At 40.3% G+C, this 27,333-nt stretch overlaps 1 protein-coding gene across 1 annotated transcript; it reads left to right on the forward strand.

Annotated features, from left to right (window-relative positions):
- Window positions 1-11,514: 11,514 nt before the first annotated feature.
- Window positions 11,515-13,639, forward strand: her6 (hairy-related 6). Its single transcript, XM_048542223.2, has 4 exons — window positions 11,515-11,897; window positions 11,999-12,094; window positions 12,203-12,290; window positions 12,714-13,639. Exons 1-4 carry the CDS (start codon window positions 11,790-11,792, stop codon window positions 13,352-13,354), a joined length of 933 nt encoding a protein of 310 aa, XP_048398180.1. The 5' UTR covers window positions 11,515-11,789; the 3' UTR covers window positions 13,355-13,639.
- The last annotated feature ends 13,694 nt before the right edge of the window (window positions 13,640-27,333 follow it).

Consider the following 27,333-nt stretch of genomic DNA (forward strand, 5'->3'; position numbering starts at 1 on the left):
GGTATCTAAGACCACAGAAAGCTCCATTGATGGAAAGAGGTGTGACCATGAACTATTTGAAGACAATAATTTAAAATGTAATATTTTGGGGGGTGCAAAATGTATATTAATTGAAATATGGATAATGGGAAAATAAAACTTAATGTGGCACAGGACATGAGATACTGAGTTTTTGACAAGGGTGGAAGATGAAAATATGCCAGAGAAATGTTTCAAGAAATCAGTTCTAGAGGTGACAAAAGTATGCACCAGGAATTCAGCAGCAGAGAAGGAGGGGTAGGAGTGAAGCAGGCAAAGTTATGAAAACAGAAATAAGTTATCTTGGTGATAGAATAATGGAGTTGAAGCTTACCTCTGGGTCAAATGAACCAATCATGGGTCAAATGGGAAGACCAGATTCCGCAAAGTCTGGTTCAATTTCAGAAAGATGAGACCAAGATTAGCATAGGGTGGAGTGCCACTGTGGCAATACCCTACCTGGGGAAAACAAGTGGCAGCAAACACTGCCTGACTGGAAATGATGGCACCACCGCTGAGTATTCAGTTTTAGCAAAACAGATGTTCAGAAAAACCTTTTGTTGTCTGTAGATAATATCATTCAGATACATTAATTGTGGGAACGCTGAACTTTCTCACTACTTCAAGCAAGGCACATCAATGCAGCAATTCTGAACTGCTGAATGCGTACAGGAATATGAAAGGACCGTTCAGCGACATTTGTAATATACATATATGTTTTCAATTTAAGAAAACATGATAAAACTTTATCCAGTTCATTTCATTTTCGTCTACTTTCATTAACGGTATACACTAGATACTAATCAGTTTGAATTCAGTTTTGGACTCTGCATTTGTTGAAAGTTGTACCTACTTACAGTCTTAAGTTACAGCTGTCATTTGAACGTTTTAAGTAAAACGACTGCGGTGATGAAAGTACGTTCAAAATGAAATTGGCAGGTTCACAATTGCCGAATAATAGCGGCCTCATGGTGCAATACAAGGATCATGTGAACCGCAGGTTTTTTTTCTTTCCAAAAATCTAATCTCAGGACAATCAAAAACAGCATAATGCCCCTGTAATCGTGGGGGGAAGTTGTTTAATGTTGCTGGCAACACACCAGCAAGGTCTCGGGGTTATCCCGATTGTGCAAACTCCCACGGGAAAGGTAGAGACAGATTGCTCTTTTCGACGTAACAGTGAATTCTTGAAAGGTGTAATGTCAGAACTCTGCTGATAAGGCTCGTCTTGATGGGTAGAATGCGAACATCCAAAAGCTCCGTTGATAGATTCCCTTTAGGCCGAGTTAGCTTAATCGTTTACATCTACTGCAGCAGTTCATCCCTTTGTGATTAAAGCCTTAAGTAAATTAGCAGCCTTCATTTTCTCTCTCCCCACTTTATGTATTTTACATTAGGATACGACAGGTAGAACTAGCAGTCACTGTTTCCGAGGTAAACTCACAAAATAATGTTGATTTTAACATTCTCACTCCTACTCCACCACCGCCATTCCCGCCCCCCCGCCCCCTCCTTTCCTATCTTCTCTAACCCCGCCCAATTCAAGGGATACCTGCGCTCGTATAATTCCGGCCTCTAGGACCATCTCCGAATTTTAATCATTCCGCTGGTGGTGGCTGTGCTTTCAGATACCTCAGCCCTAATTTCTGGAATACTCTCCCAATACTTGAGGGCTAGTCTTTCTTTTAGACTACGTTAGCTCTCTTTCCTCCTTCAAAACACTTCATAAAACCTACCTGTATCATCAAGCAGAGATAATGGGAACTGCAGATGCTGGAGAATCCAAGATAATAAAATGTGAGGCCGGATGAACACAGCAGGCCAAGCAGCATCTCAGGAGCACAGCTCTCTGATGAAGGGTCTAGGCCCGAAACGTCAGCTTTTGTGCTCCTGAGATGCTGCTTGGCCTGCTGTGTTCATCCAGCCTCACATTTTATTATCATCAAGCATTTGGTTATTGGAATTAACATCTCCTTATGTGCTTCAGTACCACCTTGTGATTTATAATGCTCCTGTGAAGCACCTTGAAGCATTTTGCTGTGTTAAAAGTGCTATACAAGTGTAAGTTGAAGTGGTGGTGACACCAGGAAAAGGGCAAGAATCGCTGTAATGTAATGCATGGAATCACAATTAATAACGTGCAGGAAGAGGTCACTCAGCCATTCACCTCCTTGAAGTCTCTCTGCAAAAGCAGTTCTCCCAGTCCCATTCCCGCCCTTTCTGTAGCTCTGCATTTTTCTCTCTTTAGTGCTTAATCAACTTCCTTTTGATAGCTATGATTGAATCTCTCCCCGTGACCCCCTTTAGTCAGTGCATTCCACATCCAAAATAAACTCGCTCATGTCATCATTGTTTATTTTGTCAATCTCTTCGGTTGGCTATCCTCTGGTTCTTGTCTCTGCTGCCAACAGGAATAATTCCTCTCTATGGATTCTGTTCAGATGTTTATGAGGAATATTTATATCAATTATTTTCTATCCTCTTTACTGAGGAGAATAATCCAACTTAAACTATCCACATAACTTGGAATAGAGTACATTTACTTTTCACCAATTGCTTAAATATATTTCAATACATTACACTTTAATTCCCGAATGTTTCAGAAGCTCATTGTGAATATTTTGAAAACACCTAAAATGTTGTTTAAATACTTACTGCTGTGACATAAAAATGACATTCACTTTGAGCGCAGTAAGGATTTGCAAAACAGCTGTGGGATGAACTACCAGTTGGATTGCTTTACAATGTACAATTTTAAATGGACACAACTCTGGGAGGATAACAAAATGTGAGGCTGGATGAACACAGCAGGACAAGCAGCATCTCAGGAGCACAAAAGCTGACGTTCCAGGCCTAGACCCTTCATCAGAGAGGGGGAATGGGGTGAGGGTTCTGGAATAAATAGGGAGAGATGGGGAGCCGGACCTCCCTATTTATTCCAGAACCCTCACCCCATCCCCCTCTCTGATGAAGGGTCTAGGCACGAAACGTCAGCTTTTGTGCTCCTGAGATGCTGCTTGGCCTGCTGTGTTCATCCAGCCTCACATTTTGTTATCTTGGATTCTCCAGCATCTGCAGTTCCCATTATCTCTGATACAACTCTGGGAGGAGCCTGTTTTCTTCAAATAGTGTCACAGAATATTCCTGTGCATTCGTGTTTTATGGCTGAAATTCAGTAGGGGTTTTCTTCACTGTCATTACTGAGATTTCCACAGAACTTTTGTACAAGATAAACAATAAGAAGAATCCCTGCAGAAATTATTGGTCTGTGAGTTTAGTTTTAATGTAAATTAGTTTTGGCTTTGCACTAATGCTAAAGTTGTGAACTGTGATTTTAAAATACAAAATGATTTACGTGGTGCATGTATAGAATGAGCTGCCACAAGACGTAGAAGAAGCAGGCACAATTATAACATTTAAACAATATTTGGACAGGTCCATGGATAGGGAGGGTTTAAAGGGATATGATCTAAATGCAGGAAAATGTGACTAGTTCAGTTTAGGAAACTTGGACAGCATGGATCAATTGGGCTGAAGTATTTGCTTCCATGCTGTATGACTCTATGACTCCATGACTCTACAAGTTAAATCAAGAGAATTTCAGCCTACTTTACACCAATGCTCTGTTGAAGTCATGTAAATGTACTGTTGATGATCCACAAAACTCATTGCAGCTGTTAAATGAAGCTTGATTCAAAATTTTACCTGGAAAGGATATTTCCTGCAGCGCAGCACACCTTCAATATTTAAATGGAATTATTGCTTTGATTATCATCCTCTGAAGTAAAGGTTAAATTTCAAAATTTTGAATCACAAACCAGAGAACAGGTTACAATATTGATATTCCCCATTAAGTTTTACATTTGTCTTTCAATTCTAACAAGATCTATATACCAGAAGTATCTAGAGTTTACCTTTGTCGGCTCAATAGGTGCACATCTTGAGCCTTGGGAACCATATTCGAGATAAATTCCACAATCCCATGAATTTCCATATATCTCAAAGTTGCTGATACAAACAAATGTTATTATTCTAATTTAGACTTTTTTTCCATAATTTAGGATATGTCCAGCAATGAGGTAGCATTGCTAAATCTAAGTTTCGGCTTTCTAAATTTTTAGGCTGATGAAATTGATAGAGAATAAATTGACAAACAAATAATAGAAGCTTAAACCTGAATTGTTAGGATTGGCAAGCTGGAGGACAGAAGTACACAATAAAGACCACTTACATCATATATAATTTGAAATGTCTTATAAAATGTATAGTTTGCAAACAATTTACCTGTAGGATTGTAATGCTTAAGGATTATTATATCCAATTCCCGTCTTAGAGAAATTAGCAGATGATTATCCCTGTCTGACACTGAGTATGGATTGTATCAGTAGAAATGTTAGGATCCCAGCCCACTCCTGCAACAATCAAAGTTAGCCCATAATGCCCTTTGGCAAGTAAAATGAGCGTTAACATTTCCCTTGACTTTCTCTGTCCATGCAAGCAATGTTTATATCACACAAGTCACCCTGGCATAGCAAAAGTAAATAATCAGAGATGCTCTCAAAATACAAGATATAAATGAAATTAATATAAGCTGTAAATAAGTAAGGATTGAGAAATCAAAGCTTGTAGGGTGATCATATAAAATAAGATTAATACTTCTGTAACAACATTTTATTTGCATTCATGAAGTGTTCAGAATATACCATTCTAACACCATCTGACTAAAAGAAATCTTTTTGTGTGTTATGGTGTTTGACTAGATTTCAAAGATAAGGAGCTAAACTAATTTATTATTGTAATCCTAACAGCTGGACCTAACCTGAGGAATTAAGTTGCATTATTGAGATTAACTGAGGTTGCTTCATCAATGAAACTGAAACAGGTCTTAGCCTTTAAAAAAAACTAAGGAAAGTCATAGAATCATAAGTCATACAGAATGAAAACAAGCCCTTCAGCCCGACTTATTCATGCCAAGGGGGTTTCCTAAATTGAACTCGTCCAATTTTCCTGTGTTTGACCCATATCCCTCTAAACCTTTCCTATCCAAATACCTGTCCAATGTCCTTTAAATGTTGTAATTGTAACCCCGTCTCTACCACTGTCTCTTGTAGCTCATTCCATATATGCACCACCTTCTGTTTGAAAAAGTTGCCTCTCAGGTCCCTTTAAATTTTTCTCCTCTCACTTTGAACTTATATCCTCTGGTTTTGGTCTCCCCTACCCTGGGGAAAAGACATTGGCTATTCACCACATCTATCTCCCTCATGATTTTATAAAACATGATAAAGTTACCCCAGGACTTCTACACTCCAGTGATAAAAGAATGCTGGCCTATACAGCTTCTCCTGATAACTTACAAGATAATTTACAATCTCAGTAACATTCTTGTAAATCTTTTTGCAACTTTTCCAGTTTAATCACATCCTTCCTATAGCAGTATTCCAAATGGGGCCTTACCAATGTCTTGCACAGCCAGAACATAATGCCCCAACTCCTGTACTTAATAGTCTGACCAATGAGACAAGCAATCCAAATGCTTTCTTCACCACCCTGTCTACCTGTGATGCCACTTTCAAGGAACTATGTACCTACAACACTAAGTTTCTCTGTTGGACCATGCTCCCCAGAACCTTACCGTTGGTGTTTAAGATTAACCATGGACAGACAAAAACTGTGACTAGTTCATCCATGCCACGTCAGACACAGCAGTCCTCTTCTCCCTATTCCTGCTCAATTTATATTTTTCGCTAGTTTCTGCCTGACAAATATTGCATTCCACAGTCGTGTATGAAAATAATGGGAATATGTATCAAATTCATGCTGTAGTGATAAACACTATGTACACGCAGCCAGTTAAAACACACAGAGAATTGTAACCCAATTTTCAATTTGGAACAAGAGGAAAACTAATGTTCTGTGATACTGGAGACTGAGGCACTTTATCACTAGCCAAATGCTAATCCCCTCTTTCTATAAATACAGAATTGCAATTGGGCTGCACAGAAAGACGACTCAAAATCTTATTTTCGAGCAAGTATGGTATTTCACAGTAATCACTAGACACCTATTTATGGAAGGCATTTTAATCGAAGTACTTCCGATACGTGGGTATGTTGTCAAAATGGTTCAGACATTGATTCAGACATTGAACAATAGGTCTGCAGGTCTGGCAGCATCTGTGAAGGAGTAAAGAGAATTAACGTCTCGGGTCCGGTGACCCTGCCTTAGAACCCTTCCTCAGGCCCTAGTTGCCCACGAAAAGTGCTGGAGAGCCACCTTCCTGAATCCTTGCGATTTATGTGGCGAATGCGTTAGAAACGGAATTCCAGGATTACGAAAGCCGCCGATTACGAAAGAGAGACTCTATAGTTCTGAGGAAGGGTCACCGGGCCCGAAACGTTAATTCTCTTTACTCCTTCACAGGTGCTGCCAGACCTGCTGAGCTTTTCCAGCAACTTGGTTTTTGTTCCTGATTTATAGCATCCGCAGTTCTTTTGGTTTTTATTGAGCAATAGGTGTTGGTTTGTGAGATTGCTAACAGACCAATCATTGACTGAGACCTGGTCCCACAAGCTGTTATCTTCAGGATTCTCACGTACTTTAGCACTTGCGATTGCTTATCATTGCGTTCTGACAGAAATCAGAGCAACCTCATAAACGACAATAAAGATACCAACATGAGAAAGGAACATAATTAAACAGCAATGAGTATATCAGCTTGGTATTAACAATTGTTGCCTTGACTTTCGGCTGTATCACGGTCACATTGGAAGTACCTGCTCCATCTTTACTAATTCATGGCATTTGGGCGTCAGTTGCAAGACGAGCGTCTACTGGCCGTCCCTAGTTGCCCACGAAAAAGTGCTGGAGAGCCACCTTCCTGAATCCTTGCGATCTATGTGGTGCATGCGTTATAGATACGGAATTCCAGGATTACGAAAGCCGCCAGGATGAACAGCGGCTATATGTTTCCAAGACAGGATGGTGTGTAACTTGGAGCAGATCCTTGAGTTGGTGATGATGACACGCTCCCGCTGCCCTTGTCCTAGACGGTAGTGGTGAGACTGGAAAGTGACAATGATGATTCATACACCACTGGCTGTAATTACAACATGATGTGAAGAGACCACCGAGGTAATATCGGCGGTTCTCAAATAGACACGTGGCAACAGCGCATTCTGAAAATTAGATCAGTTGAAGTCGTCTCTACTTTTTTACTCATTAAAAAGTTCTTCATAACCTCAAATTTAGCGCTGAGGTCAATCAGCTCACATCACAAGCAATTTACATCGTCGGTTGTTCGAATGCGATAGAGGCCATAACACATTAATTTAGAATGTATCCTGGGTCTCGAAAGGAGCGTCAATGTTTAAAACGTGACCGAATCAAACACTGTTGTAAAATGTGTTAATAGTTAAGTTATTAACCGATGGAATGGGAATGTAATAAAAATCGATGACCCTCCGTTTGCCATTTGCTGTCAGATAACCATAGAACACACTAAAACGGTATCACAGTTTGGTTCAAATATTGACTTGAATTCAACATTGCAGTTCAGTGGTTCTGATCTAAAACAACAACTTTGCGACGGATTTCACAACATCAGACATAATTACTATTTTAGATGTCTCTCCTGTATCTGAAAACAGTAAACCTCATAGATTGGTCAATTATACACCCATAGAAACTGATTATACCATATATTGTAAACTTCCAACAAGTTACATTCTATGAAACCTTCAAAGCAGTCGAAATGGTTACGGGCAAATGCACTGGAGAAATGCATAAATTTTCTTCAAACTTTTGTGAAACCGCAGTGTGCAAACCATGAGAGTCCCTACTTTCTGAATGTCCTTTCAGTTTGCATTTCAAATGATGTTCTTGGTCATTTCATATCATTCAAGGTTTGCCTGTGCATTGAACAAAACTCGGAACTTCAATTATCATTTATTGTGCGATCGTGGGCTGGTTGATGTTAATTTCAAAAAAAAACTCACTTCTTTCGTCTGGGAAACTAAATTAACTGAAACGTTTTGAATGTCCGTGTCCATATGCGTTGGCGCCGGCAGCTGACGAGGAGAGACGCCGAATGTCGTGTGTCAGTCGTGTGACAGCACTTTCACCACGATCCGCGCTCTTCCCTCATTTCCTACAAGCTTCAGAAAAAGAAACAGTTGAATGATCGGACAATTGTCACCAAAAGTGTGCCTGGAATGGCTAACATTACTACATTTTCGCATTTGGAGAATGGCGCCATTAGGTTGAAACGCAAACGGACAGAAATATTAAATGGCAGTGGGTGGGGGGGGGAAACATTTCAGTTGTTTGAAAACTTTCTGTATGACTAACCCTACCTCGCTACAAAATTACAATTACTTCGACTGGCCTCAAGGGTTTATCTTATGGTCATTCTGACGATTTGCAACGATCAACTGACACCCTATACTAATATTTTGGCGCTGTTCGGGGTTTATATTTGACATTTTGATTAAATTGTCATTTCTATCTATTTTGCAATCCCGTATATCCCGAAGTTCTTTATCACCAAGCTTTGGTGGCGCGTGATATGAGTATGCATGTGTTTATCAATTGGTTTGCGCAGGCGAAATGCAAACATCTTGGTGTACCTTTTCATTCTAACTTTACTTTTCTCACGGTTCTTGAAGGGAGCAGTGACGTGATGTATGAGATTAGCCCTGACCAGGTGCAAGTCAGGTACAGAAAAACTGTGTATTCTGGATTTCAAAAGAGCTGCAGGGCTCGTTGGCAGGGAGGGACTCGCTTTGCTGGCGTTGTATGGGGCTTTGAGTGTGAGAAAATCAGTGAGGCGTTTGCAAAACAGCTTTCAGAACCTGAGGCAAAACAATTTACCAGCCCACGCAGTCCAAGCCTGAACTGTCTCCCTGCACACAGCAAAACAATCGAGGCTGGACCATCCAACGGACACCTCCCAGAGTGCGCCCTCTCTTTTGTTGTTGCAAAAGTAAACATAAATCCTGCGCAAACGACAACAGGTTGAATGGCACCGTCCCAACCCCACACATCATTCCACCTGTAACCATTGTAAATGTGAACACATTTATAAAGGCTTCCCGAAACTGAATGAGCTTTCCACTGCCACGTGATTACTGCACACAGCGACAATCCGGCATTCATTTTTGGATTCCCATTTTTCAATGGGAACAACACCCCCACCGCCAAAAGGAAGGCTATGAGTAGCGAATACGTTATAGTAGCACAGCATTACATTTGGCATGGCACGGCCGAAAGTAACCGGTGACGCACGGTATATTTGTGTTTTAATGCATATAGGAAGTTTGAGGAAATGCTGACAAATTCATGAGTCATCAAGAAGTTTATTTTGTCAGAGTGTTATTGCTCGAGACGGTAAGACACAAGTAACTCCCAAAATATTCAAAAGGTAAATAGTATTTCCCTAGTCCCGCTATTGTACTGGCAGACCATTTGTTGGTTTGTAAATATATGCTCAAAATTGGATCATTGGATGGCACTATCATCTCAGCTTTTCGATGATTTGAGGCAATGGTTCTCAGTATTGCAAATCAATATACTGGAAAAGTATTGGACATTAATTAATTACCGATCAGGAGATATGCGGCTTTAAGAAATGTATAGAACCTCTACTTATTCAAAATACACGCTTCGCTTAAAAGTATACAACGTGATAAGTATAAATGACTCTGTTTAATGACTCAGGTTTGGTACAAAATGGCATGCTCAGAGACCACGATTGCTGTTTTTGATCTTGTGTATGAAGGATTTATTAGAAAAAAACTTATTTTTTCTCATGTAATGTCACAAAATGAGTAACGTCCTGATTTAACTTTATTGTTGAACACCATTTACAAATAAAACAATTAAAAGAAAAGACTTGCGCTTTAAAAAGCCGTCACAAATCAAAATCAAAATTTATTCACATTGTTGGCATTTCCGTCTGAAATGATTTTAAACTAGAATGACGAAGGCGGTTCTGTCCCACTCCCGTATCCTAAATAATTAGAAGGTCACACTAGTTGCCTTAATGGTAGGTTACTTAAAAGATGCGCACATTTCAACAACCTTCACAAAGCAAGTTCACGCCCCAGATGTTGAATATGATCAGGCCAGCGCACCACACAATTTAAGGGAAATATTTAAATAAAACAGTACAAGTGCTGGGAATTTGCAGTAAAAAAACTGAAAACAAAAGGCTCGTGAGTGCAGATACATTATTTTTACTAATACATTGTTTTAAGTGTTCTCAGTCATAATTCATTCGGATTTTAAGTTTAGCTTGATCCAAAATTTGATGACGCGGCAGGGGCAACTGTAAAAGTGTTGCAGTTTCAATGAGCAACATTGGTTTCTTTATCTCGTAATGACACACACGGGCTGCTTTTTAACAAACTATTTGACATTGTCTCAGCCATTTCATGACTCGACTCTCTTCCTCGTTTAGCTACCCGTGTGTGTTGGATGGGGTTATAAATATATTCAGAGAACTGAAATACATCATAATATTGACGCCCAGTTGTTTTTATTTGCATAACCTTAATACATTTGTCTGGAAAAGGCAACATTCTGTTGGTCCCGCGGCAACTCGTAAACTACGACAAATAGCCTCTGAAATTGCACACACAGATTGGTAATCACTGCATTTCGGGAGAGCTGCGCGGTCATGTACATAATCCACAGCTAAATGCAGTGACCGCTGATAATCGGCGTCTTTCGTGAATATTCGTTTCATAGCCCGGGCTATCGACGCAACGAACACGTCCGTGCTGTGCGTGTTAACTGCACATCCCTGCTGCCCCAGCTCCCGGAACCCGGCCAGCCATTGCAACAAGGTTTTTTTTCTGTGTGCGGTCAGTGATGAAGTCTGAGGCTCACCAGATGCATCTCTCCGCCGAGTGTTTGCACGGACGTACAGGGCAACCTGTTGGCCTGCTGCAGTATCTGATTCCAGCCGCTGGTGCACCATGCCCCTGCTGGTTGCTTGCCACGCGTCGAGGGGTTTCTCGGCAGCACAAACGCAAGCCTTCCCTTCCCCCTCCAGCTTCCCGCCCGCATCCTCCTCCCCTACCGCGTGGCTCAGGGGGGCCATCGTTCGGCAGGGTCGAGTATCGCGTCCCTGGGAGCTGCGGATTGGGAGAGTCTGCTGCCGTGAAGTCGTGGAGGGGGGGAGAAGGCGTGGTTTTCCCAGGCTTTTCCGCAGCCTCCTGTCCCCTCCCGCGCCCCAAGACCCGGCACGTGCTCCCACCTGATAATGGAGCTCGCATGCCGACAGACGTCAGACCGCCTCCAGCGGGCTGTGGCCCCACCCTCCACGCTCGCCCTTTGATTGACAGCCCGCCCGGGCGACTGCCACACATCGATTGGCCACTCGCCCCGCGGTGCTGCAGCCAATCCCGGCGCGCCGTCCACCACGAGCGGTGGGGGCGCGCCCCCGGGACGGGCTCGTGTGTGCCGCGCTCTGATTGGTCACAAGTTAGTGTGGGAAAGAAACTTTGAGAAGTTTCACACGAGCCGTTCGCGTGCAATGCCAGATATAAATAGAGGCGGCCAGAGCGGCGGCTCTGCATTCACATCACAGATAATAACACAAGCAAAGCAATAGACAGACAGGGAGCCTCATAATACAAAAGTGCACTGCCCGCCTTGGAAATAAACTCGCAGGTTACCAGACGTGGAAAGAAGACACGCATTTTTAAAGAAAGCTACAGATCGCAAGGAATCGCTTCATTTAATCCGCTGGAATCTTGTCTCAGAAAATGCCAGCAGATATCATGGAGAAAGCGTCCTCTTCCCCCGTGGCCGCTACCCCAGCTAGTATAAACGCTACGCCAGATAAGCCAAAAACTGCTTCTGAAAATCGGAAGGTAAAGACTTTGTCCACTCTTCGGGTGGGAGAAGTTATGCGCAGCATCAAAGACATAGTTATATTTCTGTTACTTAATGAAATGCCCTTTTTATTTTCCAGTCATCCAAACCAATCATGGAGAAGCGGCGCCGGGCTAGAATCAATGAAAGCTTAAGTCAACTTAAAACTCTGATCCTGGATGCGCTGAAGAAAGATGTAAGTATCGAATCATGTGTTTTAACTGGATGTGCCTTGACAAGAGGCACTGAATTCGTGCAAAGTGTACGTATCATTTCCTCTCATTTATATCATATATATCTACAGAGTTCCAGACATTCAAAGTTAGAAAAAGCTGACATCCTGGAAATGACAGTGAAACATCTCCGAAATCTGCAGCGTGTCCAAATGACTGGTAAGTGTTTAATTCACGATTTATTGCCGTCTTGCTAACTTCCGCCTGTGGTCTCGCTGGTATTCGGTAACATTTCCCTGACTTGGCGAAAGTCAGGGCTTCCCACGGTCTGGGTTATTTATAGATTCTAACTTGGCGACTGGTTCTGCACTCGCTCCACAAATGTAAATAGCCTTGTGTTAAATACTTGGAAATCATTTTCAGAACATTTACTTATCAATTCGTTTCGAGTGACTCACGATTGAAGCCAAACACGCCTAATCCTTTTGAATAGTTGTATGATTAATCAGTATTTGGAATGTCGTAATTCTATACCGTGCATAATATACGTATAGAAAGCGGCTTTTTCAAACAAATACTGAAGCTTATAGATCCGGCAAACAAATTGGGTGATTCATCTATCTCTTTTTCTTCACGTTTTAGCTGCTTTGAGCACAGACCCAACAGTTCTGGGCAAATACCGAGCGGGTTTCAGCGAGTGTATGAACGAAGTGACCCGATTCTTGTCTACCTGTGAAGGGGTTAACACAGAAGTCCGGACCAGACTACTCAGTCATTTGGCAAACTGCATGTCTCAGATCAACGCCATGAACTACAGTCAGCCAGCCCCCAGCCCAGCTGTGAGCGGCAGCTCCCACGCTGCTTTTGGACAACCCCTGCACGTCCAGCTGCCGGGATCAGCCGGCAGTGGCATGCCGCTGAACGGAGTCAACATGCCTTGCAAACTGGCTGCTGCTGAGGCGATGCCCGCTGCGGCGAAGGTCTATGGCGGTTTCCAGCTTGTGCCAGCATCAGACGGCCAGTTTGCCTTTCTCATTCCTAACGCGGCTTTTGGACCCAATGGACAGCTAACGGCGGGACCGGTCATCCCTTTGTACGCCAATGCCAACGTGAGCGCGTTGCCGTCCACCGTGTCCCCAGCGAGCAGGTCCCCAGTCCAACAGTCCGCCATCACCCCAGTGGCCGGCTTCCCGCTTCCCCTCTCGGCTGCCACCACTGCAGTCAGTCCGGTCAGTGGGAGCGGACCAACAGATTCCTCAGATTCCGTCTGGAGACCTTGGTAACTGGGGCGTCTCGCGAAAAACAAGTGACTGGAAACTTTCTGTCCAAAAACAAAAAGACTTTCGTTTTTTTAAACCCATTTGATGTATAGGATTGTATAACTATGACCATATTGTGCACTATATTTGTACATAACTTCTAATCCTCATATCGAATTGCATTTGTCTTCTCAAGATGTCATTTTTTCTATGCTGTGTTGAAATGCCAAAGATTAAACTGAATGCTCTTAAAAGTTCCTTCCTTTTTTGGAAGATTTATATTTGAAATAAAAAGAAAACTAACATTTATACCTATTGAGTGTTTGTCGTTTCTCTGACCAGAACACTAGCGCCGAAGGAAGGGTTGAAGGGATGGTCTGTGGAAGCGCAAGTTAGCTCTAATAACGGGATGGGTGGTATATGAGGAATAGTCTTGTAAAATCAGAATCAAAGCAAAACATTGTGGATGCTCGGAACGCAGAGATTGTAGAACACGCTCAGAAGGCCAGGCAGCATCTGCGGGGAGGGGAGAAAAATTTTTTCACCTGAACTGGACAAAACACAGGCATGTGATAGGTTTGAGGTAAGTGTGCTGGGAGAGGGTGGGGAAAAAAGAACAAACAGAAAACTCTTTGATAGAGATGGAAGAAAAGGGAGGTTGAATGACAAAAGGCCTGGTGATGTAGGGCCAAAGAGAGTGGTAATATGACAAGGAAAGAAACAAAGACGGGGTTGGGTTGGAATTTGTTTAGAGCAATAACGTGAGTCAGGGCAAGTGTGCAAAATAGAAGTCCAATTTCGGGAACCCCGTTTGCCCCCTACACCCCTACCTGGTGCGTGGCACCACTTCAGAGTTTAAATTTGGGGCTTGGACTGGCCTGTTGCTGAAGAATGGGATAGTAAGCTTTTAATTCTGCGAAGTCTGTGGACAAACTCCTCATGATCACATTTCGAGAAATCTCTTCTTGGTATCGGATTTCGTCTCTTAACAAGCATCGGCCAGCAAAGGCAGTTTTAAACAGTCACAGATTCTGTAGGGAATTTGTAGAGTTCCTACCACAAAACTTGTTGTATGTTGTCTGGTAACGCAGGTGGTTGTTTCGTAACCCAGGTGGTGAGGACAAGGAGAAACAAGACAAAGGCAGAAAAAATGTGACTGAGATATATTAGCGTTCGCAGTTGGTTGAAACGCTCAGGATTTTTTCCTCAGAAGGGAAAAAGTTTGTTTTGTGTGAAAGTTACAAAAACAGGCTAATCTCTTTAAGAGCCCCAGGTGTTTAATGTGCTTTTCACATGGTTTAGCCAACAGTACAATATAAAGTATCCGGGCTAATCAACCCGATACTTAACCATGTTATTCCCGACGGCTTGATCTCATCATTATGGTAAAGGTGCACAACTATTCTGGGCCGCCTTCTGGTGAACTATAAACTTGTCGGTCAAAGAAAGAAGTCACTCGAAATAAAATATATTCCATTGTGTTGTAGCTCGTAGGGAGTGCGCAGTTCTCACACTGACGGGTATTATGTTAAACAATACCTGATTACACATGGACTAGTTTTAAGTCAGGAAATTCGCGGCATCACTACACATAGCGCTGTCAGAGCATGCAGACTGCAGTAAAACGTTTTCATTCCAAAGCTTTTTGAGTGGCCTTTATATCTCTTTGAACAAATGCACATGTGGCCTGTGATGCTTCCTTTTGCTGAAGAATTTCGGTAATTTGAACTATCCCTTACAGCTGAAATAGCGAGCAGCCTGCACACCTTCACAATATTACAATAAAAAAAGTGAATCTGCTAATGCATCTTAGACTACTAATGACAAAAATACTTTTAAAATTAAAGTTGATAAAACATATGCACTTGACAAGACACGAGCTCACAAAATATTTCGGCTGATTAAGTCTGACTACCTTTGACTTTTTCAAAGTTTGGTCGATGCTGCAAGGATATGGTTAAATTGGACATCATAAGTTGTTTGAAGGTTGTCATTAATGTCAATTAACTTTTCCCACACTCCACGCACATGAGAAGTGTAGCCTTGCTTCTCTCTTGGCGCTAAGTGCTACCATATGGTGCAATCTATTTCTGCGTTTATTGTATTCGGACAGCAGTTTATGATTTAGCTGAGTTCGTACCAAGCCTTGGGCTTCACTGCGGCCAAGGTGGTTTGCAGGCAAAGCTTCTGGCAGGAAATGAATAGCTCCCAGATGACATCAGAAACCTGAAAGGTCGTGAGAAAGAAGCGAACCCTTTGCAGTCGGCATGTTGCCAGTCACTCGGAGAATGTTGGCTAGCGCGTTTCTGACACACGAGTTAGTCCTCCCGAAGGAGAGATTGCTTCTTGGTCCTAATGCCTCTCAGGATCCCACGAGGAATATTTCAGATATCAAGTTGTATTTATATAAGGCATAGAAAGACACAGCCTAGACTGCGATGATCTGGAAGAAACTACAAAATATTGGCTGACAGATTTTTAACGAATGAAAGCTATCTTGAAAGTATTTTTATGTTGAGATATTAAAATTTAAAGGCGATCAAGTAAATAATTGGGAAAAAACCGCAGATTTTACCATTTGCCGATGTTCTTTTTTAAGTATTATGAACTCCATGAATTAATCCACTTCCCTCCCACACACACACTGTCGGCCGCTCAGTTTATAGGTTGCTAAAGTTAACCTGGCGTATTATTGATGTTACTTTGTTACATGCTAGACAAAATACTTACTGAGTCTTTTCATGGAACTATGTTTTTTTTAGAAAAAGATCAAGTCAATGCTGTACAGCTTATAAATCCATTAAGAAAAATAGTAGATCTTAAGGCTGAAGTAGGTGAAACAGGAGAGTGTATTGTATCAGTTACAACCTCGGTGCTTTTATGCTATCGATGGAATGAAATTACTGCGTCGTGAACGTGTGCAGTGAAACTGCCAAACAAACTTGCTAATGGTCAACAGGTAAATAATTCTGCCCAAAAATGCAGGAGTCAAAAATTAATCTTGACAAAGGAAGATTACTGTGTGGATGCAAGTCCCTGCAAAGTAACACAAGTTCACTAAAATTTTAATAACGTTTCATTTAAGGGTATATTAAATTTCAACGAGACTGCATGATTGTTTTGTTGCTGTTTGCTGTAGTTACAAGGAAATACCACGGTAATTTGAGAACTTTTATACATTTCGGACACATATGTGCTACTGAACCGTCAAAACCAATCTGCAATATCATCATATATAAGTGCCTTTATAGGATATTTGCATTTTGTTTAGACTTTGTTAACAATGTGTAAACAATCATTCTGTCAGTGGAAGATAACACCATTCAATACAAATTTCATAATGCAAAATTGTTCAATTTCTACTAGATGAAGTAAACAATCTAAGAGATAACTTATGAAAATGTTAGTGTCATGCTATTTAGTGTTTTTAAATTAATTTAAAACAATCAATATGTTAATCTAAATTATGTGGTTTATCTGAACAAATGGGTTTGTATTAAAAATTAATAACGGATGTCTCTCTCTTTCCTAACTATTAAGGTAACTTTTCCATCTTATTTTTAACCTTATTTATTTGAAGGAAATCTGTCATACTGGAGTTAAGGTCTGAAGTATTAGCATCCCTCTGGCACTTTGTGACTATTCTTTGTGAGCCTACATAAGATGAGTTGCAAATATACTTAACTATTGCATTAGAACTGAATCCAATCCTGTTCTCACTGGACATCCACACCTGAGAACTTCCCAGCAAGTCCCTTGCAAAATGATCAGAAACAAGAAATTAATCAATTATTTAAATCTGACGATTTAAATAATTAGACTAAGACCAATTAATACAAAACAGGCCAGAGATTTAATTGGAAATCTGCAGATCTTTACGTCAATGTGTCATATGCACTTGCATTTATTTATCTTGCCATTAAAGGTGTTTCCATTCTTATCTCTGCTGAAATATGGAATATAATGAGGAAATTTTCACTGTATGTGATGTACAGCAAAGCAATAAAACATTTACAACTCTAATATGTATCACTTGATGTTGTTTTATCTATATTGGGCACATTTTTAAGGTGAGAGGAGAGAGATTTTAAAAAGACATGAGGGACTTTTTTTTACACAGAAGGTGGTTCATGTGTGAAATGAACTTCCTGGGGAAGTGGTGAATGTGGGCACAACTACAACATTTAACAGACATTTAGATAAGTACATGAATAGGAAAGGTTTGGAAGGATGTGGCCCAGGAGCAGGCAGGTGGGACTGGCTGAGTTTGGAATTATATTTGGTATGGGCTGGTTGGACTGAAATGGAGGTCTGTTTCCATGCTGCGTCATTCTATTACTCTAGGATTCTATGTCCCCTGTCATTTTACATTTGGAGAGATTCAGATTACATTCAGAAGTTACTGTCTACAATAATTTAAATTTAGATAGTGTTCCTGTAAGTGAACATCAGAACATTTCTATGGTTTCCACATATGAAATTAAGAAATTTGGACATGGACACAGTGTTCTTTATCAAAGTTTTGAAAACAAGAAAAGAGTTTGCAAGGAAATGTGCTTTCTCTGAACTTTAGTGGCATGGGCTGAAGAATTAATTACTAACAACAGAGTAAAAGGTGCATAAAGTAAGCAGCAAATCTAAAACAACAGATTCAAGGGTATAGACTGTGACAAAGAGTGGAAGAAGTTTTCTCAAATGATGAGAATTTGAAAGGCTTTCAAGCCAAAAATTAGAAAGTCCAACCTAATTCCCTAAGTCTCAGAAGGCCAGAAGAACATAAAAGTTAGAAAGTGATGAATATAGATAGCAATTGTCTCGTTGGCAGTTAAGTGGAGTTTGCAAAAAGTGAGTTTGAGAATCTCACTGAGGAGAAAATTTGAGAAATCCATAGTTATCAAAGTTATAAGTTAGAACTAGGGAGTTTAACAGCAATGGGAAAAATAAGTCTACAAGCAAGGAAGGTCCTGAACGCGAATGAAAATAATCTTGTCATAGACTGTACACAGGATTAGAAATCTGAAAAGAGGGCCTTAAATGGTAAGACAGTGCAAAACTGTGTACTGCCTGAGCTGAAGACAATAAATACTGATACGAGTTGAAGCCTTAGACTAACAGAAGCTGCATTTTATTCCAATTAAAAACTAATTAATCCAATACTTGTTGAACAGCAATTGGAAAGCAACAGCCCCAGAGTTGTTTTTGGTTGCAGCAAATTAGAACGAATGATTCTGTGCTTACATATGATGTCACTGAAGGTAGTTTGCATGTGACAAATACAGGGTGTTCAACAATAACATCCTGGGCACGATATAGATAACTGTAAGCATGTAGGCATCAGAGGGACAAAGTAACTTGATTAAGACTAAGATTATTGGTCGTGAATCTGTGAGAATGTTTTGAAGAGTTGAATTTTGGATGTGAATTGAATGATCAAATGTTTTGAGAGAGACAGTAAAATGGAGGATGAAGAAATAAATCATGGCCTACTTTATAAATGCACATAAAAATCATTAATGCAACAGTACTAGGTAGTTTAACACATAAAAGGTGGTGTGGTAATGGCAATGTTCTTGAACATGTGATCCAGAAGTCCAGATAAATGCTTTAGTGACATGAATTTAATTCCAGTCACAGCAGTTGGTGGAATATAAGTTCATTTAATAAATCTGGAATATAAAGTGAGTCTCAGTAATATGCAATGAAGCTTCCTCTGATTGTTGCGAAAACCCATTTAGTTCATAACGCCCTTTAGGGAAGAAAAGTTACCATCCTTACCTGATTTGCTTATATGTGACTCCAGTTCCACAATAATGTAATTGACTTTTATGCGCCCTCTGAAATAACAAAGCAAGCAAATCTATTCAAGTTCGATTAGGAATTCTAGGGATTCTAGGACAACAAAAGGTATCCTTACCAGAGATGCCCACATCCATTGAAAGAATAAAGAATAAAAAACAACACATAATTCTGAATTACATGAGGAGAATAGCATGAAAAAACAGACCAGTGATTATACAGGGTACTAACATTATGTGAAGAGTTTGAAGATCTGAAGAGTTCTAACAATAGAAGAGCTCATCACAAAGCAATTGAAATCTGATCTCTGAAATGTTGTATTTTACACTTGATTTATCTATGATTAATTAATATCATTGTAAATCAGAACTGTTTAGATTTGGCAAAAGCAACCAAAATTGCAGCTGGATGTCCTGGTAAAGCCAAAGACCAGTAAGTGTTGAATTAAAAAGAAACTAGTCAATTTATTTGTTGTACAAGTTTGAACCTGCACCTGATCTTGACAGATGCCTGCTGGTATACAGATTTTAGTCATGGACAAATAAGTAAGCTTCATTGTGCATTTTATGGTACTGTGCACTTTACATGCTACATTACATGCTTTACTTTCCTCTGAAATTGGAGTAACCATGATACACGTGGAGTTTCAGCTCATATTCTCTCAAGCATAACTAGGAATGGTAAAAACTGCTGGCATCACCTGTGATACTCACGTCTCACCAATGACTAAAAGAAAGTTCTTGAACGTTGATGATTTTCAGGAGTGACTGGAACACTGCTTTCATTAGTAGATCTACATATGTATGTATAAATATAAGCTCACCAATTCAACACTGTGCAGCACTTGCCATTGAATTACAGCTCTGATGATTGAATTGATGGCATCATTATAAAAATAAGGGCTTCATCATACCTGAGCTGATTGATTTCTTCCTTGAATACATAAAAACTATGTCCTTTAAAAAGAGGTAATCCAGACCATTTAAGGCACACACTAATCACAACAAAACTCATGCTAGTATGGAAATGCATATGTCCAGGTGAACTGTGGAGATTCCTGGAACATTGTGATCTAGTTACTCAAAGTTTTGAGCTTTAGGATGAGATGACTATTCTAGCCTGTATGTTCAAACCATTATTTGTGAATTAGCTGAAGAGTCGAATTGTGCATGCTACAAATTCCCAGATTCTCCTTTACCATTGATGCCAGTTACCTGAATCAATGTAGAATCATAGAATCCCTACAGTGTGTAAGCAGGCCATTCGAGTCCACACTGACTGTCTGAAGGGCATCCCATCCAGAACCACACCCGACTCTATTACCCTGCATTCCCCATGGCTAATCCACCTAATCTACATGTCCCTGGACATTATGGGCAATTTAGCAAGACCAATCACCTAACCTGCACATCCTTGGACTGCGGAGGGAACATGGAGTCCCTGGAGGAAACCCATGCAGACCTCGGGAGAATGTACAAATTCCACACAGACAGTCATCCAAGGGTGGAATCAAGCCAAGTCCTTGATGTTGTGAGACAACAGTGCTAACTACTGAGTCACTATGCTGTCCCATTCTAATGTGCAGTCAGAATTAAAACATTGGTCTGCAAGTTGCAGACCTGAATCAGAGATTGATAACTGTAGATTTAGAATTGTTGCAAGAAAAAGATGTCGCTGTAAAATTATAATTATATCAATGGGGTTTCTCTTTTCCTTATATCATTGTGTGATCCTCAGGTCATTTGAGGGATCATAAATTAGGTCAGTACGATCTATTGCAATACCCAAGTAGTTTCTGCAATATCCTAGTTATTTGAAAAATGGATACATTTGGATTAAATTGGGTACTTGGCACAAGGAAAGGGCATTGCATTGTTGAGACCATGAGATAGTGTCATAGAGATCTAATCTACAGCACACAAGCAGGCCCTTCAGCCTATTGAGTATGCACAGTCAAAATGACCACCTAATTATTCTAATTCCATTCGCCAGCACGTGACACATAGCCTTGGCATCATAAGTGTACATCTAAATACTTCTTAAGCATTATGAGAATTTCTGCCTTTACCAATATTTTGGGCAATGAATTCCAGACTCCCATCACACTCTGGGTGAAAATATCCTCACATCTCCTCTAAACCTCCTGCCCCTTACTTTAAGTCTATGCCCCACACTCATTGATCCCTCCGCCAAGAGGAAACACTTCTTCCTGTAAACCTTGTCTATGTCTCTCATAATGTTATACATGTCAATTATGTCTGCCAGGTTCTTCTGCTCCACGGAAAACAACACCAGTCTTTCCAAGAGATAATGGGAACTGCAGATGATGGAGAATCCAAGATAACGAAGTGTGGAGCTGGATGAACACAGCAGGCCAAGCAGCATCTCAGGAGCACAAAAAGCTCCTGAGATGCTGCTTGGCCTGCTGTGTTCATCCAGCTCCACACTTTGTTACCAGTCTTTCCAATCTTTCTTCATAACTAAAACTCTCTAGGCCAGGCAACATCCTGGTAAATCCCCTTTGCACCCTCTCCAGTGCATTCACAAACCTCCTACAATGTGCATTCCAGAGCTGCACACAATCAATACTTTATACAGTTCCAGCAGTAGCTCTCTGCTATTAAACTCTATGTATATTAGATTTGCGACAAATTCGTTTCCTTAACAAATTACCATTACTTATAATCATCAATTGCGATTTTTTTTAAATATTAAACATAAATCTGCAAGAGCTGCCATAAATTCCTGGAGTGAGATCGGAAACTGTACAACATTTGGATTCGATAACTCTCTTGAGTGTACAAATCCACTTATCATTAGGACCCAGGGGAAGCCCGAGTGACTCCCGGCGGTGGGTTGTACACACGAAGCCAGCGCGCCCTCCGTGCGGCCGGATGCCGCCTGGTGACAAAGTCCAGAGAAGAGCGAAACTCCGATCACAATCACAGAGATCCGCCACTTTACAGAGCACAGCCGTGTCAATACTCCTAACAGCAAGCATTCTGCATCCCTTTAAATCTATCCAAAGTGTTTACTAAACTGCTCTTACAAACAATAACCGAAAGGGTAGGTTTTAACGCGAAACTCCACACAATTAGCCGGACTACTGATGGGATCTTAGAACATTTGACAGATAAGGCGTTTGTGGCAAAGACTTGCCTTCAGTGTTTGATCCACCCCAAAAGCCCAGGGTAAAGAAAGCATTTTTTTTTAAAAAAGCTGGCTGGTACACCTCACAAACAGCGCGGCAGACTAACCGATACCACATTGCAGGCAAGTCACTGCTGGCATAACAGCTCCTGATAGCACTTTCTCGGGTATTATTTTAAAGCTATTTCATGTGATTATCCTGCTTCCTGCCTCCGCGTAACGATCAATTGGCAGACGTCCGCGATTTGTGGCGCACGCGATGCGGAATCCGCATTTAAGTAAATCTTTACAAGTGCAGTAGCGACCTGATTTGTATTGGATTATTTGCATGGCTTTGCGTATACAGTTAAAATAAAGGAATTACATCCAGCCTGACTGACTCAACTAGCCAATATCCAGTTGTGATCTCCGTCTGCACCGTTCTGGAATGAAAGTGAAAATAAAGAGAACCATCATTCAATTTTTTTTGCTTTTTTTGTATAAAAAAATTACAGAATTAAAGACATGAAGCGATTTGCTCATAATTTGATTATATTTTAGCAGTGTGAAGCCAGTTTGTAAGACTGGGGAGGATTAAAATTGGCATTCTGGATAAATTAGTCAAAACGATACTTGGAAGAAAGTGTGTTTTAAACAGCAAACTAGATGGACGTAAAGATGAACATCTAAATATCGATTACAAATATTGAATGCTCTTATATAAACTTCAGTTAACTGTTGATAAATCGTAACCCCCATCCGATCTAATCTGTGGTTTTGCCCTATATAATAATTAAGACGTGTAGAACAAGTCCCAATAAATAGTAGCAGTTTGGTGTCTATTTTTATGCTAATTCCTATTCCGTTGGCAGACACCTCCTTCGACATATCTCGGTGCTCGCACTGTTACTTAAAATCAATTGAAGTCCTGAACAATAAACTTTGCCATAACGGTATTCAGCGATTCCCAAGCTGTAACGTGCAGCAGGTGTACAGTCTGCAAGCGACACCATCTCCAGCTCCCGCTACCGCCCCACCCCCTAAAACCCCCGACAGGACGCCACAACTGGTGAAATCTATGAGCTGCTAGTGGTATATTTTTTTGTTCTATCCCCACGGTTGGAGTTGTTAGAGATCTAATTATAGAAGCGGGAGAATTCCCGCCAGCTGGGCAAGCAATAAAGCCTCAGCCTTCGAAAAAGAGATAAGCCTGAACACAGGCTGGTGTATCCAAGGTAAACCAGCGAGCTGGCTTCTCAACAATGACCCATCAGCAGCAACAAGCGACATTGCTTTTCACACTGAAGTTGAAAGGCAGGTTGCAAAAAAAAGCTCCTTAATTTCCGAACTATGTATCATATAACTACAAATATACATTGATGCAAAAAAAACTGGAAAGTAATCACTAATTTCACAGACGTCAGAAAGGATTTAGACTGTCATACAGTTATAAAGTAGGGAAACGAACCCTTCTGTCCACCTCGTCCATGCCGACCAGCTATACTAAATTAACCCAATCCCATTTGCCAGCATTTGACCCATATCCCACTAAACTCTGCCTATTCGTATAACCATTCAGAAGCCTTTTAAACGTTGTAATTGTACCAGCCTGCATCGCTCCCTCTGACTACTAGTTCCATATATGCATCATAATCCGTGTGAAAAAGTTACCCCCTTTGAATCTCTTCCCTCTCACCTTAAACAAACCATGTAGTTTTGGACTCCCCTCCTCTGGGAAAAAGATCTTGACTATTCATCCGATCTATGCCCCTCATGACTTTACAAACTTTTATAAGGTCATCTCTCAGCTTCTGATGCTCCATGGAAAATAGCCCCAGCCTATTCAGCTTCTCCCTATAGCTCAAACTCTCCAATCCTGGTGACATCTAACAGGGAGACAAGAACTGAATGCACTAATCTTAAAGTGGTCTCACCAATGTCCTGTACAGCTGCAATGTGACATCCCAAATCCTATACGCAATGCACTGACGAACGAAGGCAAGCATGCCAAATGTCTTCTTCACCACCCTGTCTACCTGTGACTCCACTGGCAAGGAACTATGTATCTCCACCCCTTTGTCTCTTTGTTCCACAAAATTCCCCAGAGCCCTACCATTAATAATTAGTCCTGCCCTGATTTGCCCTACCAAAATACAACAGCTCACATTCATCTAAATTAAACTCCACCCGCCACTCCTCAGCCCATTGACCCATCTGATCAAGATTGCATTGTACTCTGAGATAATCTTACTATTCACTGTCTAATAGACCACATATTTTGGTGTCAACTGCAAACATACCTCCTATATTCACATCCAAATTATTTATATAAATGACAAAAAGTAGCGGACCCAGCATCATTCCTTGAGGTACACCACTGGTCACTGGCCACCAGTCTGATCTCAGGCCTCCAGTCTGATCACAGGCCCTTTCCTTTCAAAGATGAAGATACTTAGTTTTTGTTCCATGGCAATTCAAGCATGGTCAGCAGTTTTAACATTCTAACTTTATAAGGGAATCTATATGACAGAATTGGGATTTGTACATGATGTGAAATATTTACAGGTAAAATGTTCTTCAGCCAAATTCATTTGTTTCAAAATGTCTTAATTGCAAATGAGATGCAGATACCGATATTCGATTGATATCACTAGGTGGCAGCATATTCTAATTATCCAAGTGTTCCAGGCTCTTGATGTAATTTTCTTGGATTACAAGCATCCTAAACTTGTTTTTTTGAAATAAAAAAATTCAATTACCCTCCCATATTTTCCAAGCAAATGTTCCCAAAACCATTTTCCTATCCATTGCTAGTCTATTTCAACAATTATTTTGAATTTCTCTAAGGTATGTTGCAGCTAAACTGTGATGTGCATTACTCATAGACTAAATTGATGGGAGTTGGAGTACTTCTGCACAAAGGGAGGATTACGTTACAGAGCAAAATTTCAGCTGTTTGTCAATATCACATAATTTGCCTGTTCCCATTCTGCAAATTTCAAGTAACGGTGTCCTCCAAGACTGTTATATATGAGTTAAGGATGAATAAAATTATGCGGTTTTATAGTAATTTAAGCATTTATCTTCTTAATCCCATTCAAAGCAGCAATGGAACAAATAATTCAAACTGTAATTGCTCTTTCAACCCTTGGAATAAAAATAATATTATTATGTGTTGAGCTAAGCATGTTATCCATTCACAGTTTGTGGGTTGCAAAGTGGGAACATTTGGATTGTTAGATTCATAAATATTACTGTTGTTGATTTGCTCACTTAGGAAATTTAGTCGGATAGTTAATGAATCTAACAAATAAGCATGTAGATGGAAACAAGCTCAACATATTATTCTGGCACAGCTCTAAACAGTATCGTTGATTTCTGTACAATGTCTGAATTTCAGAGGAATTGCAGAATATATGTTTACTGAATTTGAAAAATATAACTTCGCCAAGTGTGCAATGTTTTAACAATAAATAGGTTTAGAAAGGGTGATCCAGTATCATCTAAAGCAAGGAGACATCCATCTCACACATAGCTGTGAGGCTATAAATATTATATGCAATGAAAATAATTTGGCAGAAGAATGCCTGATGAGACCAAAAAGATACAGTTGGGACCTACCTGGATACTCAGGCCAAGATCATGGCCCAGTACCCCTATCCACTGCGTAGAGTGTCAGAATCCATCTTGCTTGTTGATCTAATTATTGCATCTATCCATCTGGCAGATAGGATAGAAATCTAATTGTTTCCAAATGGAAATGAGATAGCTAAATTAATAGAGCTTAAGATGATAGGATCAGCAGGTAGAAATGTAATTTGTTCTAGATTATTGAGACCTATGTGATACCTTGACGGTACCTTCATTAGCTCTTTGAAATCTAGAATCCTGTCAGAGGAAAATGCATTGTCCCATTGTTCAAAAGTTAATCTTTGTAATAATGTGGTTAACTTCAGATGGGAAGGATAATATCATATGGGTATGTATGAATGGACATATGGAAATTATAAAAGGAATATCTAATATAGCTTCAGAAAGATGATATTTGACAAGCCTGATATGCATTTTTATAAAGATGATTCCAACAGCGGTAAGGGATACCTGACAGATATCATCAATTTTGTTTGCAAGAAAGGTTTTAATAAACTGCAGCATGAAACATTTTCTATATTTCTATGATGGTTTGCATGCCTGAAATTTAATGGTTTGTGTGAAGGTTGGGAAGAACGGTTAAATGCGAAGACAAAAATAAATTCACTATGACTCTGTGAATAATAACATTGAGAATTAATTGCTTGATGGAGCTCGATCATGAGTGGGGCACTCCAGAAATGAATGATCTGGCGGTGGACTTTGGCAGGACACCAGTTATACAACTTACAATAAGGAACACATTGAAAATGTATTGGGATAGGTTTAGGAAATGGGCCAAAGATTGACAAATAATCAGACAAATGTGCACTTATGCAGTTAATAACTTCATGGAATAATTCCTGACGTCAATATAGTAAGAGAAATATTTGCAAATGATCTTTCATTGCAGTTTCAATTAGTATGTCAATGCAATGCCCGGAAGTTTTAGTCAAGGGCTAATAATTTGCTGTGTTTCTTGACTATTCATTACAAAAGTATGACCACAAATAGAGTTACATGGAGTTTTTATATAAGTTTGTTTGAGGTGCTGCATATACTTTGGTGCTGCATTACAACAAGAATATTGTGACTCTTGAGAACAGTACTGATTTGCAGCAAGGATAACTTCTCACCTAAGACAATTGAACATTGATGATTGATTTAATGATTTGTGCCTGTGCTTGTTAGAGAGATAATACTTAATGTTGGATCAGTTTCAAATATTTAATGTCAACAAAGACAAGTGCATGATTTATCTGGGGTGATAGAAATATGTAGAACCTGGAGATCACTGAGGAAGTCGAGAGTTGGCAGGAGTATTGCCAAGTCACACACGGGCAATTAATAAATTAGGGAGGCCTATAATGCCTCCTGGCAAGTAACCTAGGATGATATTTCTATGGATCATTGGTACTTAAATAAACACAGACAACCTGCGGCAAATA

Source organism: Stegostoma tigrinum, chromosome 14 (genome assembly GCF_030684315.1).
Source record: "Stegostoma tigrinum isolate sSteTig4 chromosome 14, sSteTig4.hap1, whole genome shotgun sequence".
Lineage (NCBI taxonomy): Eukaryota > Metazoa > Chordata > Chondrichthyes > Orectolobiformes > Stegostomatidae > Stegostoma > Stegostoma tigrinum.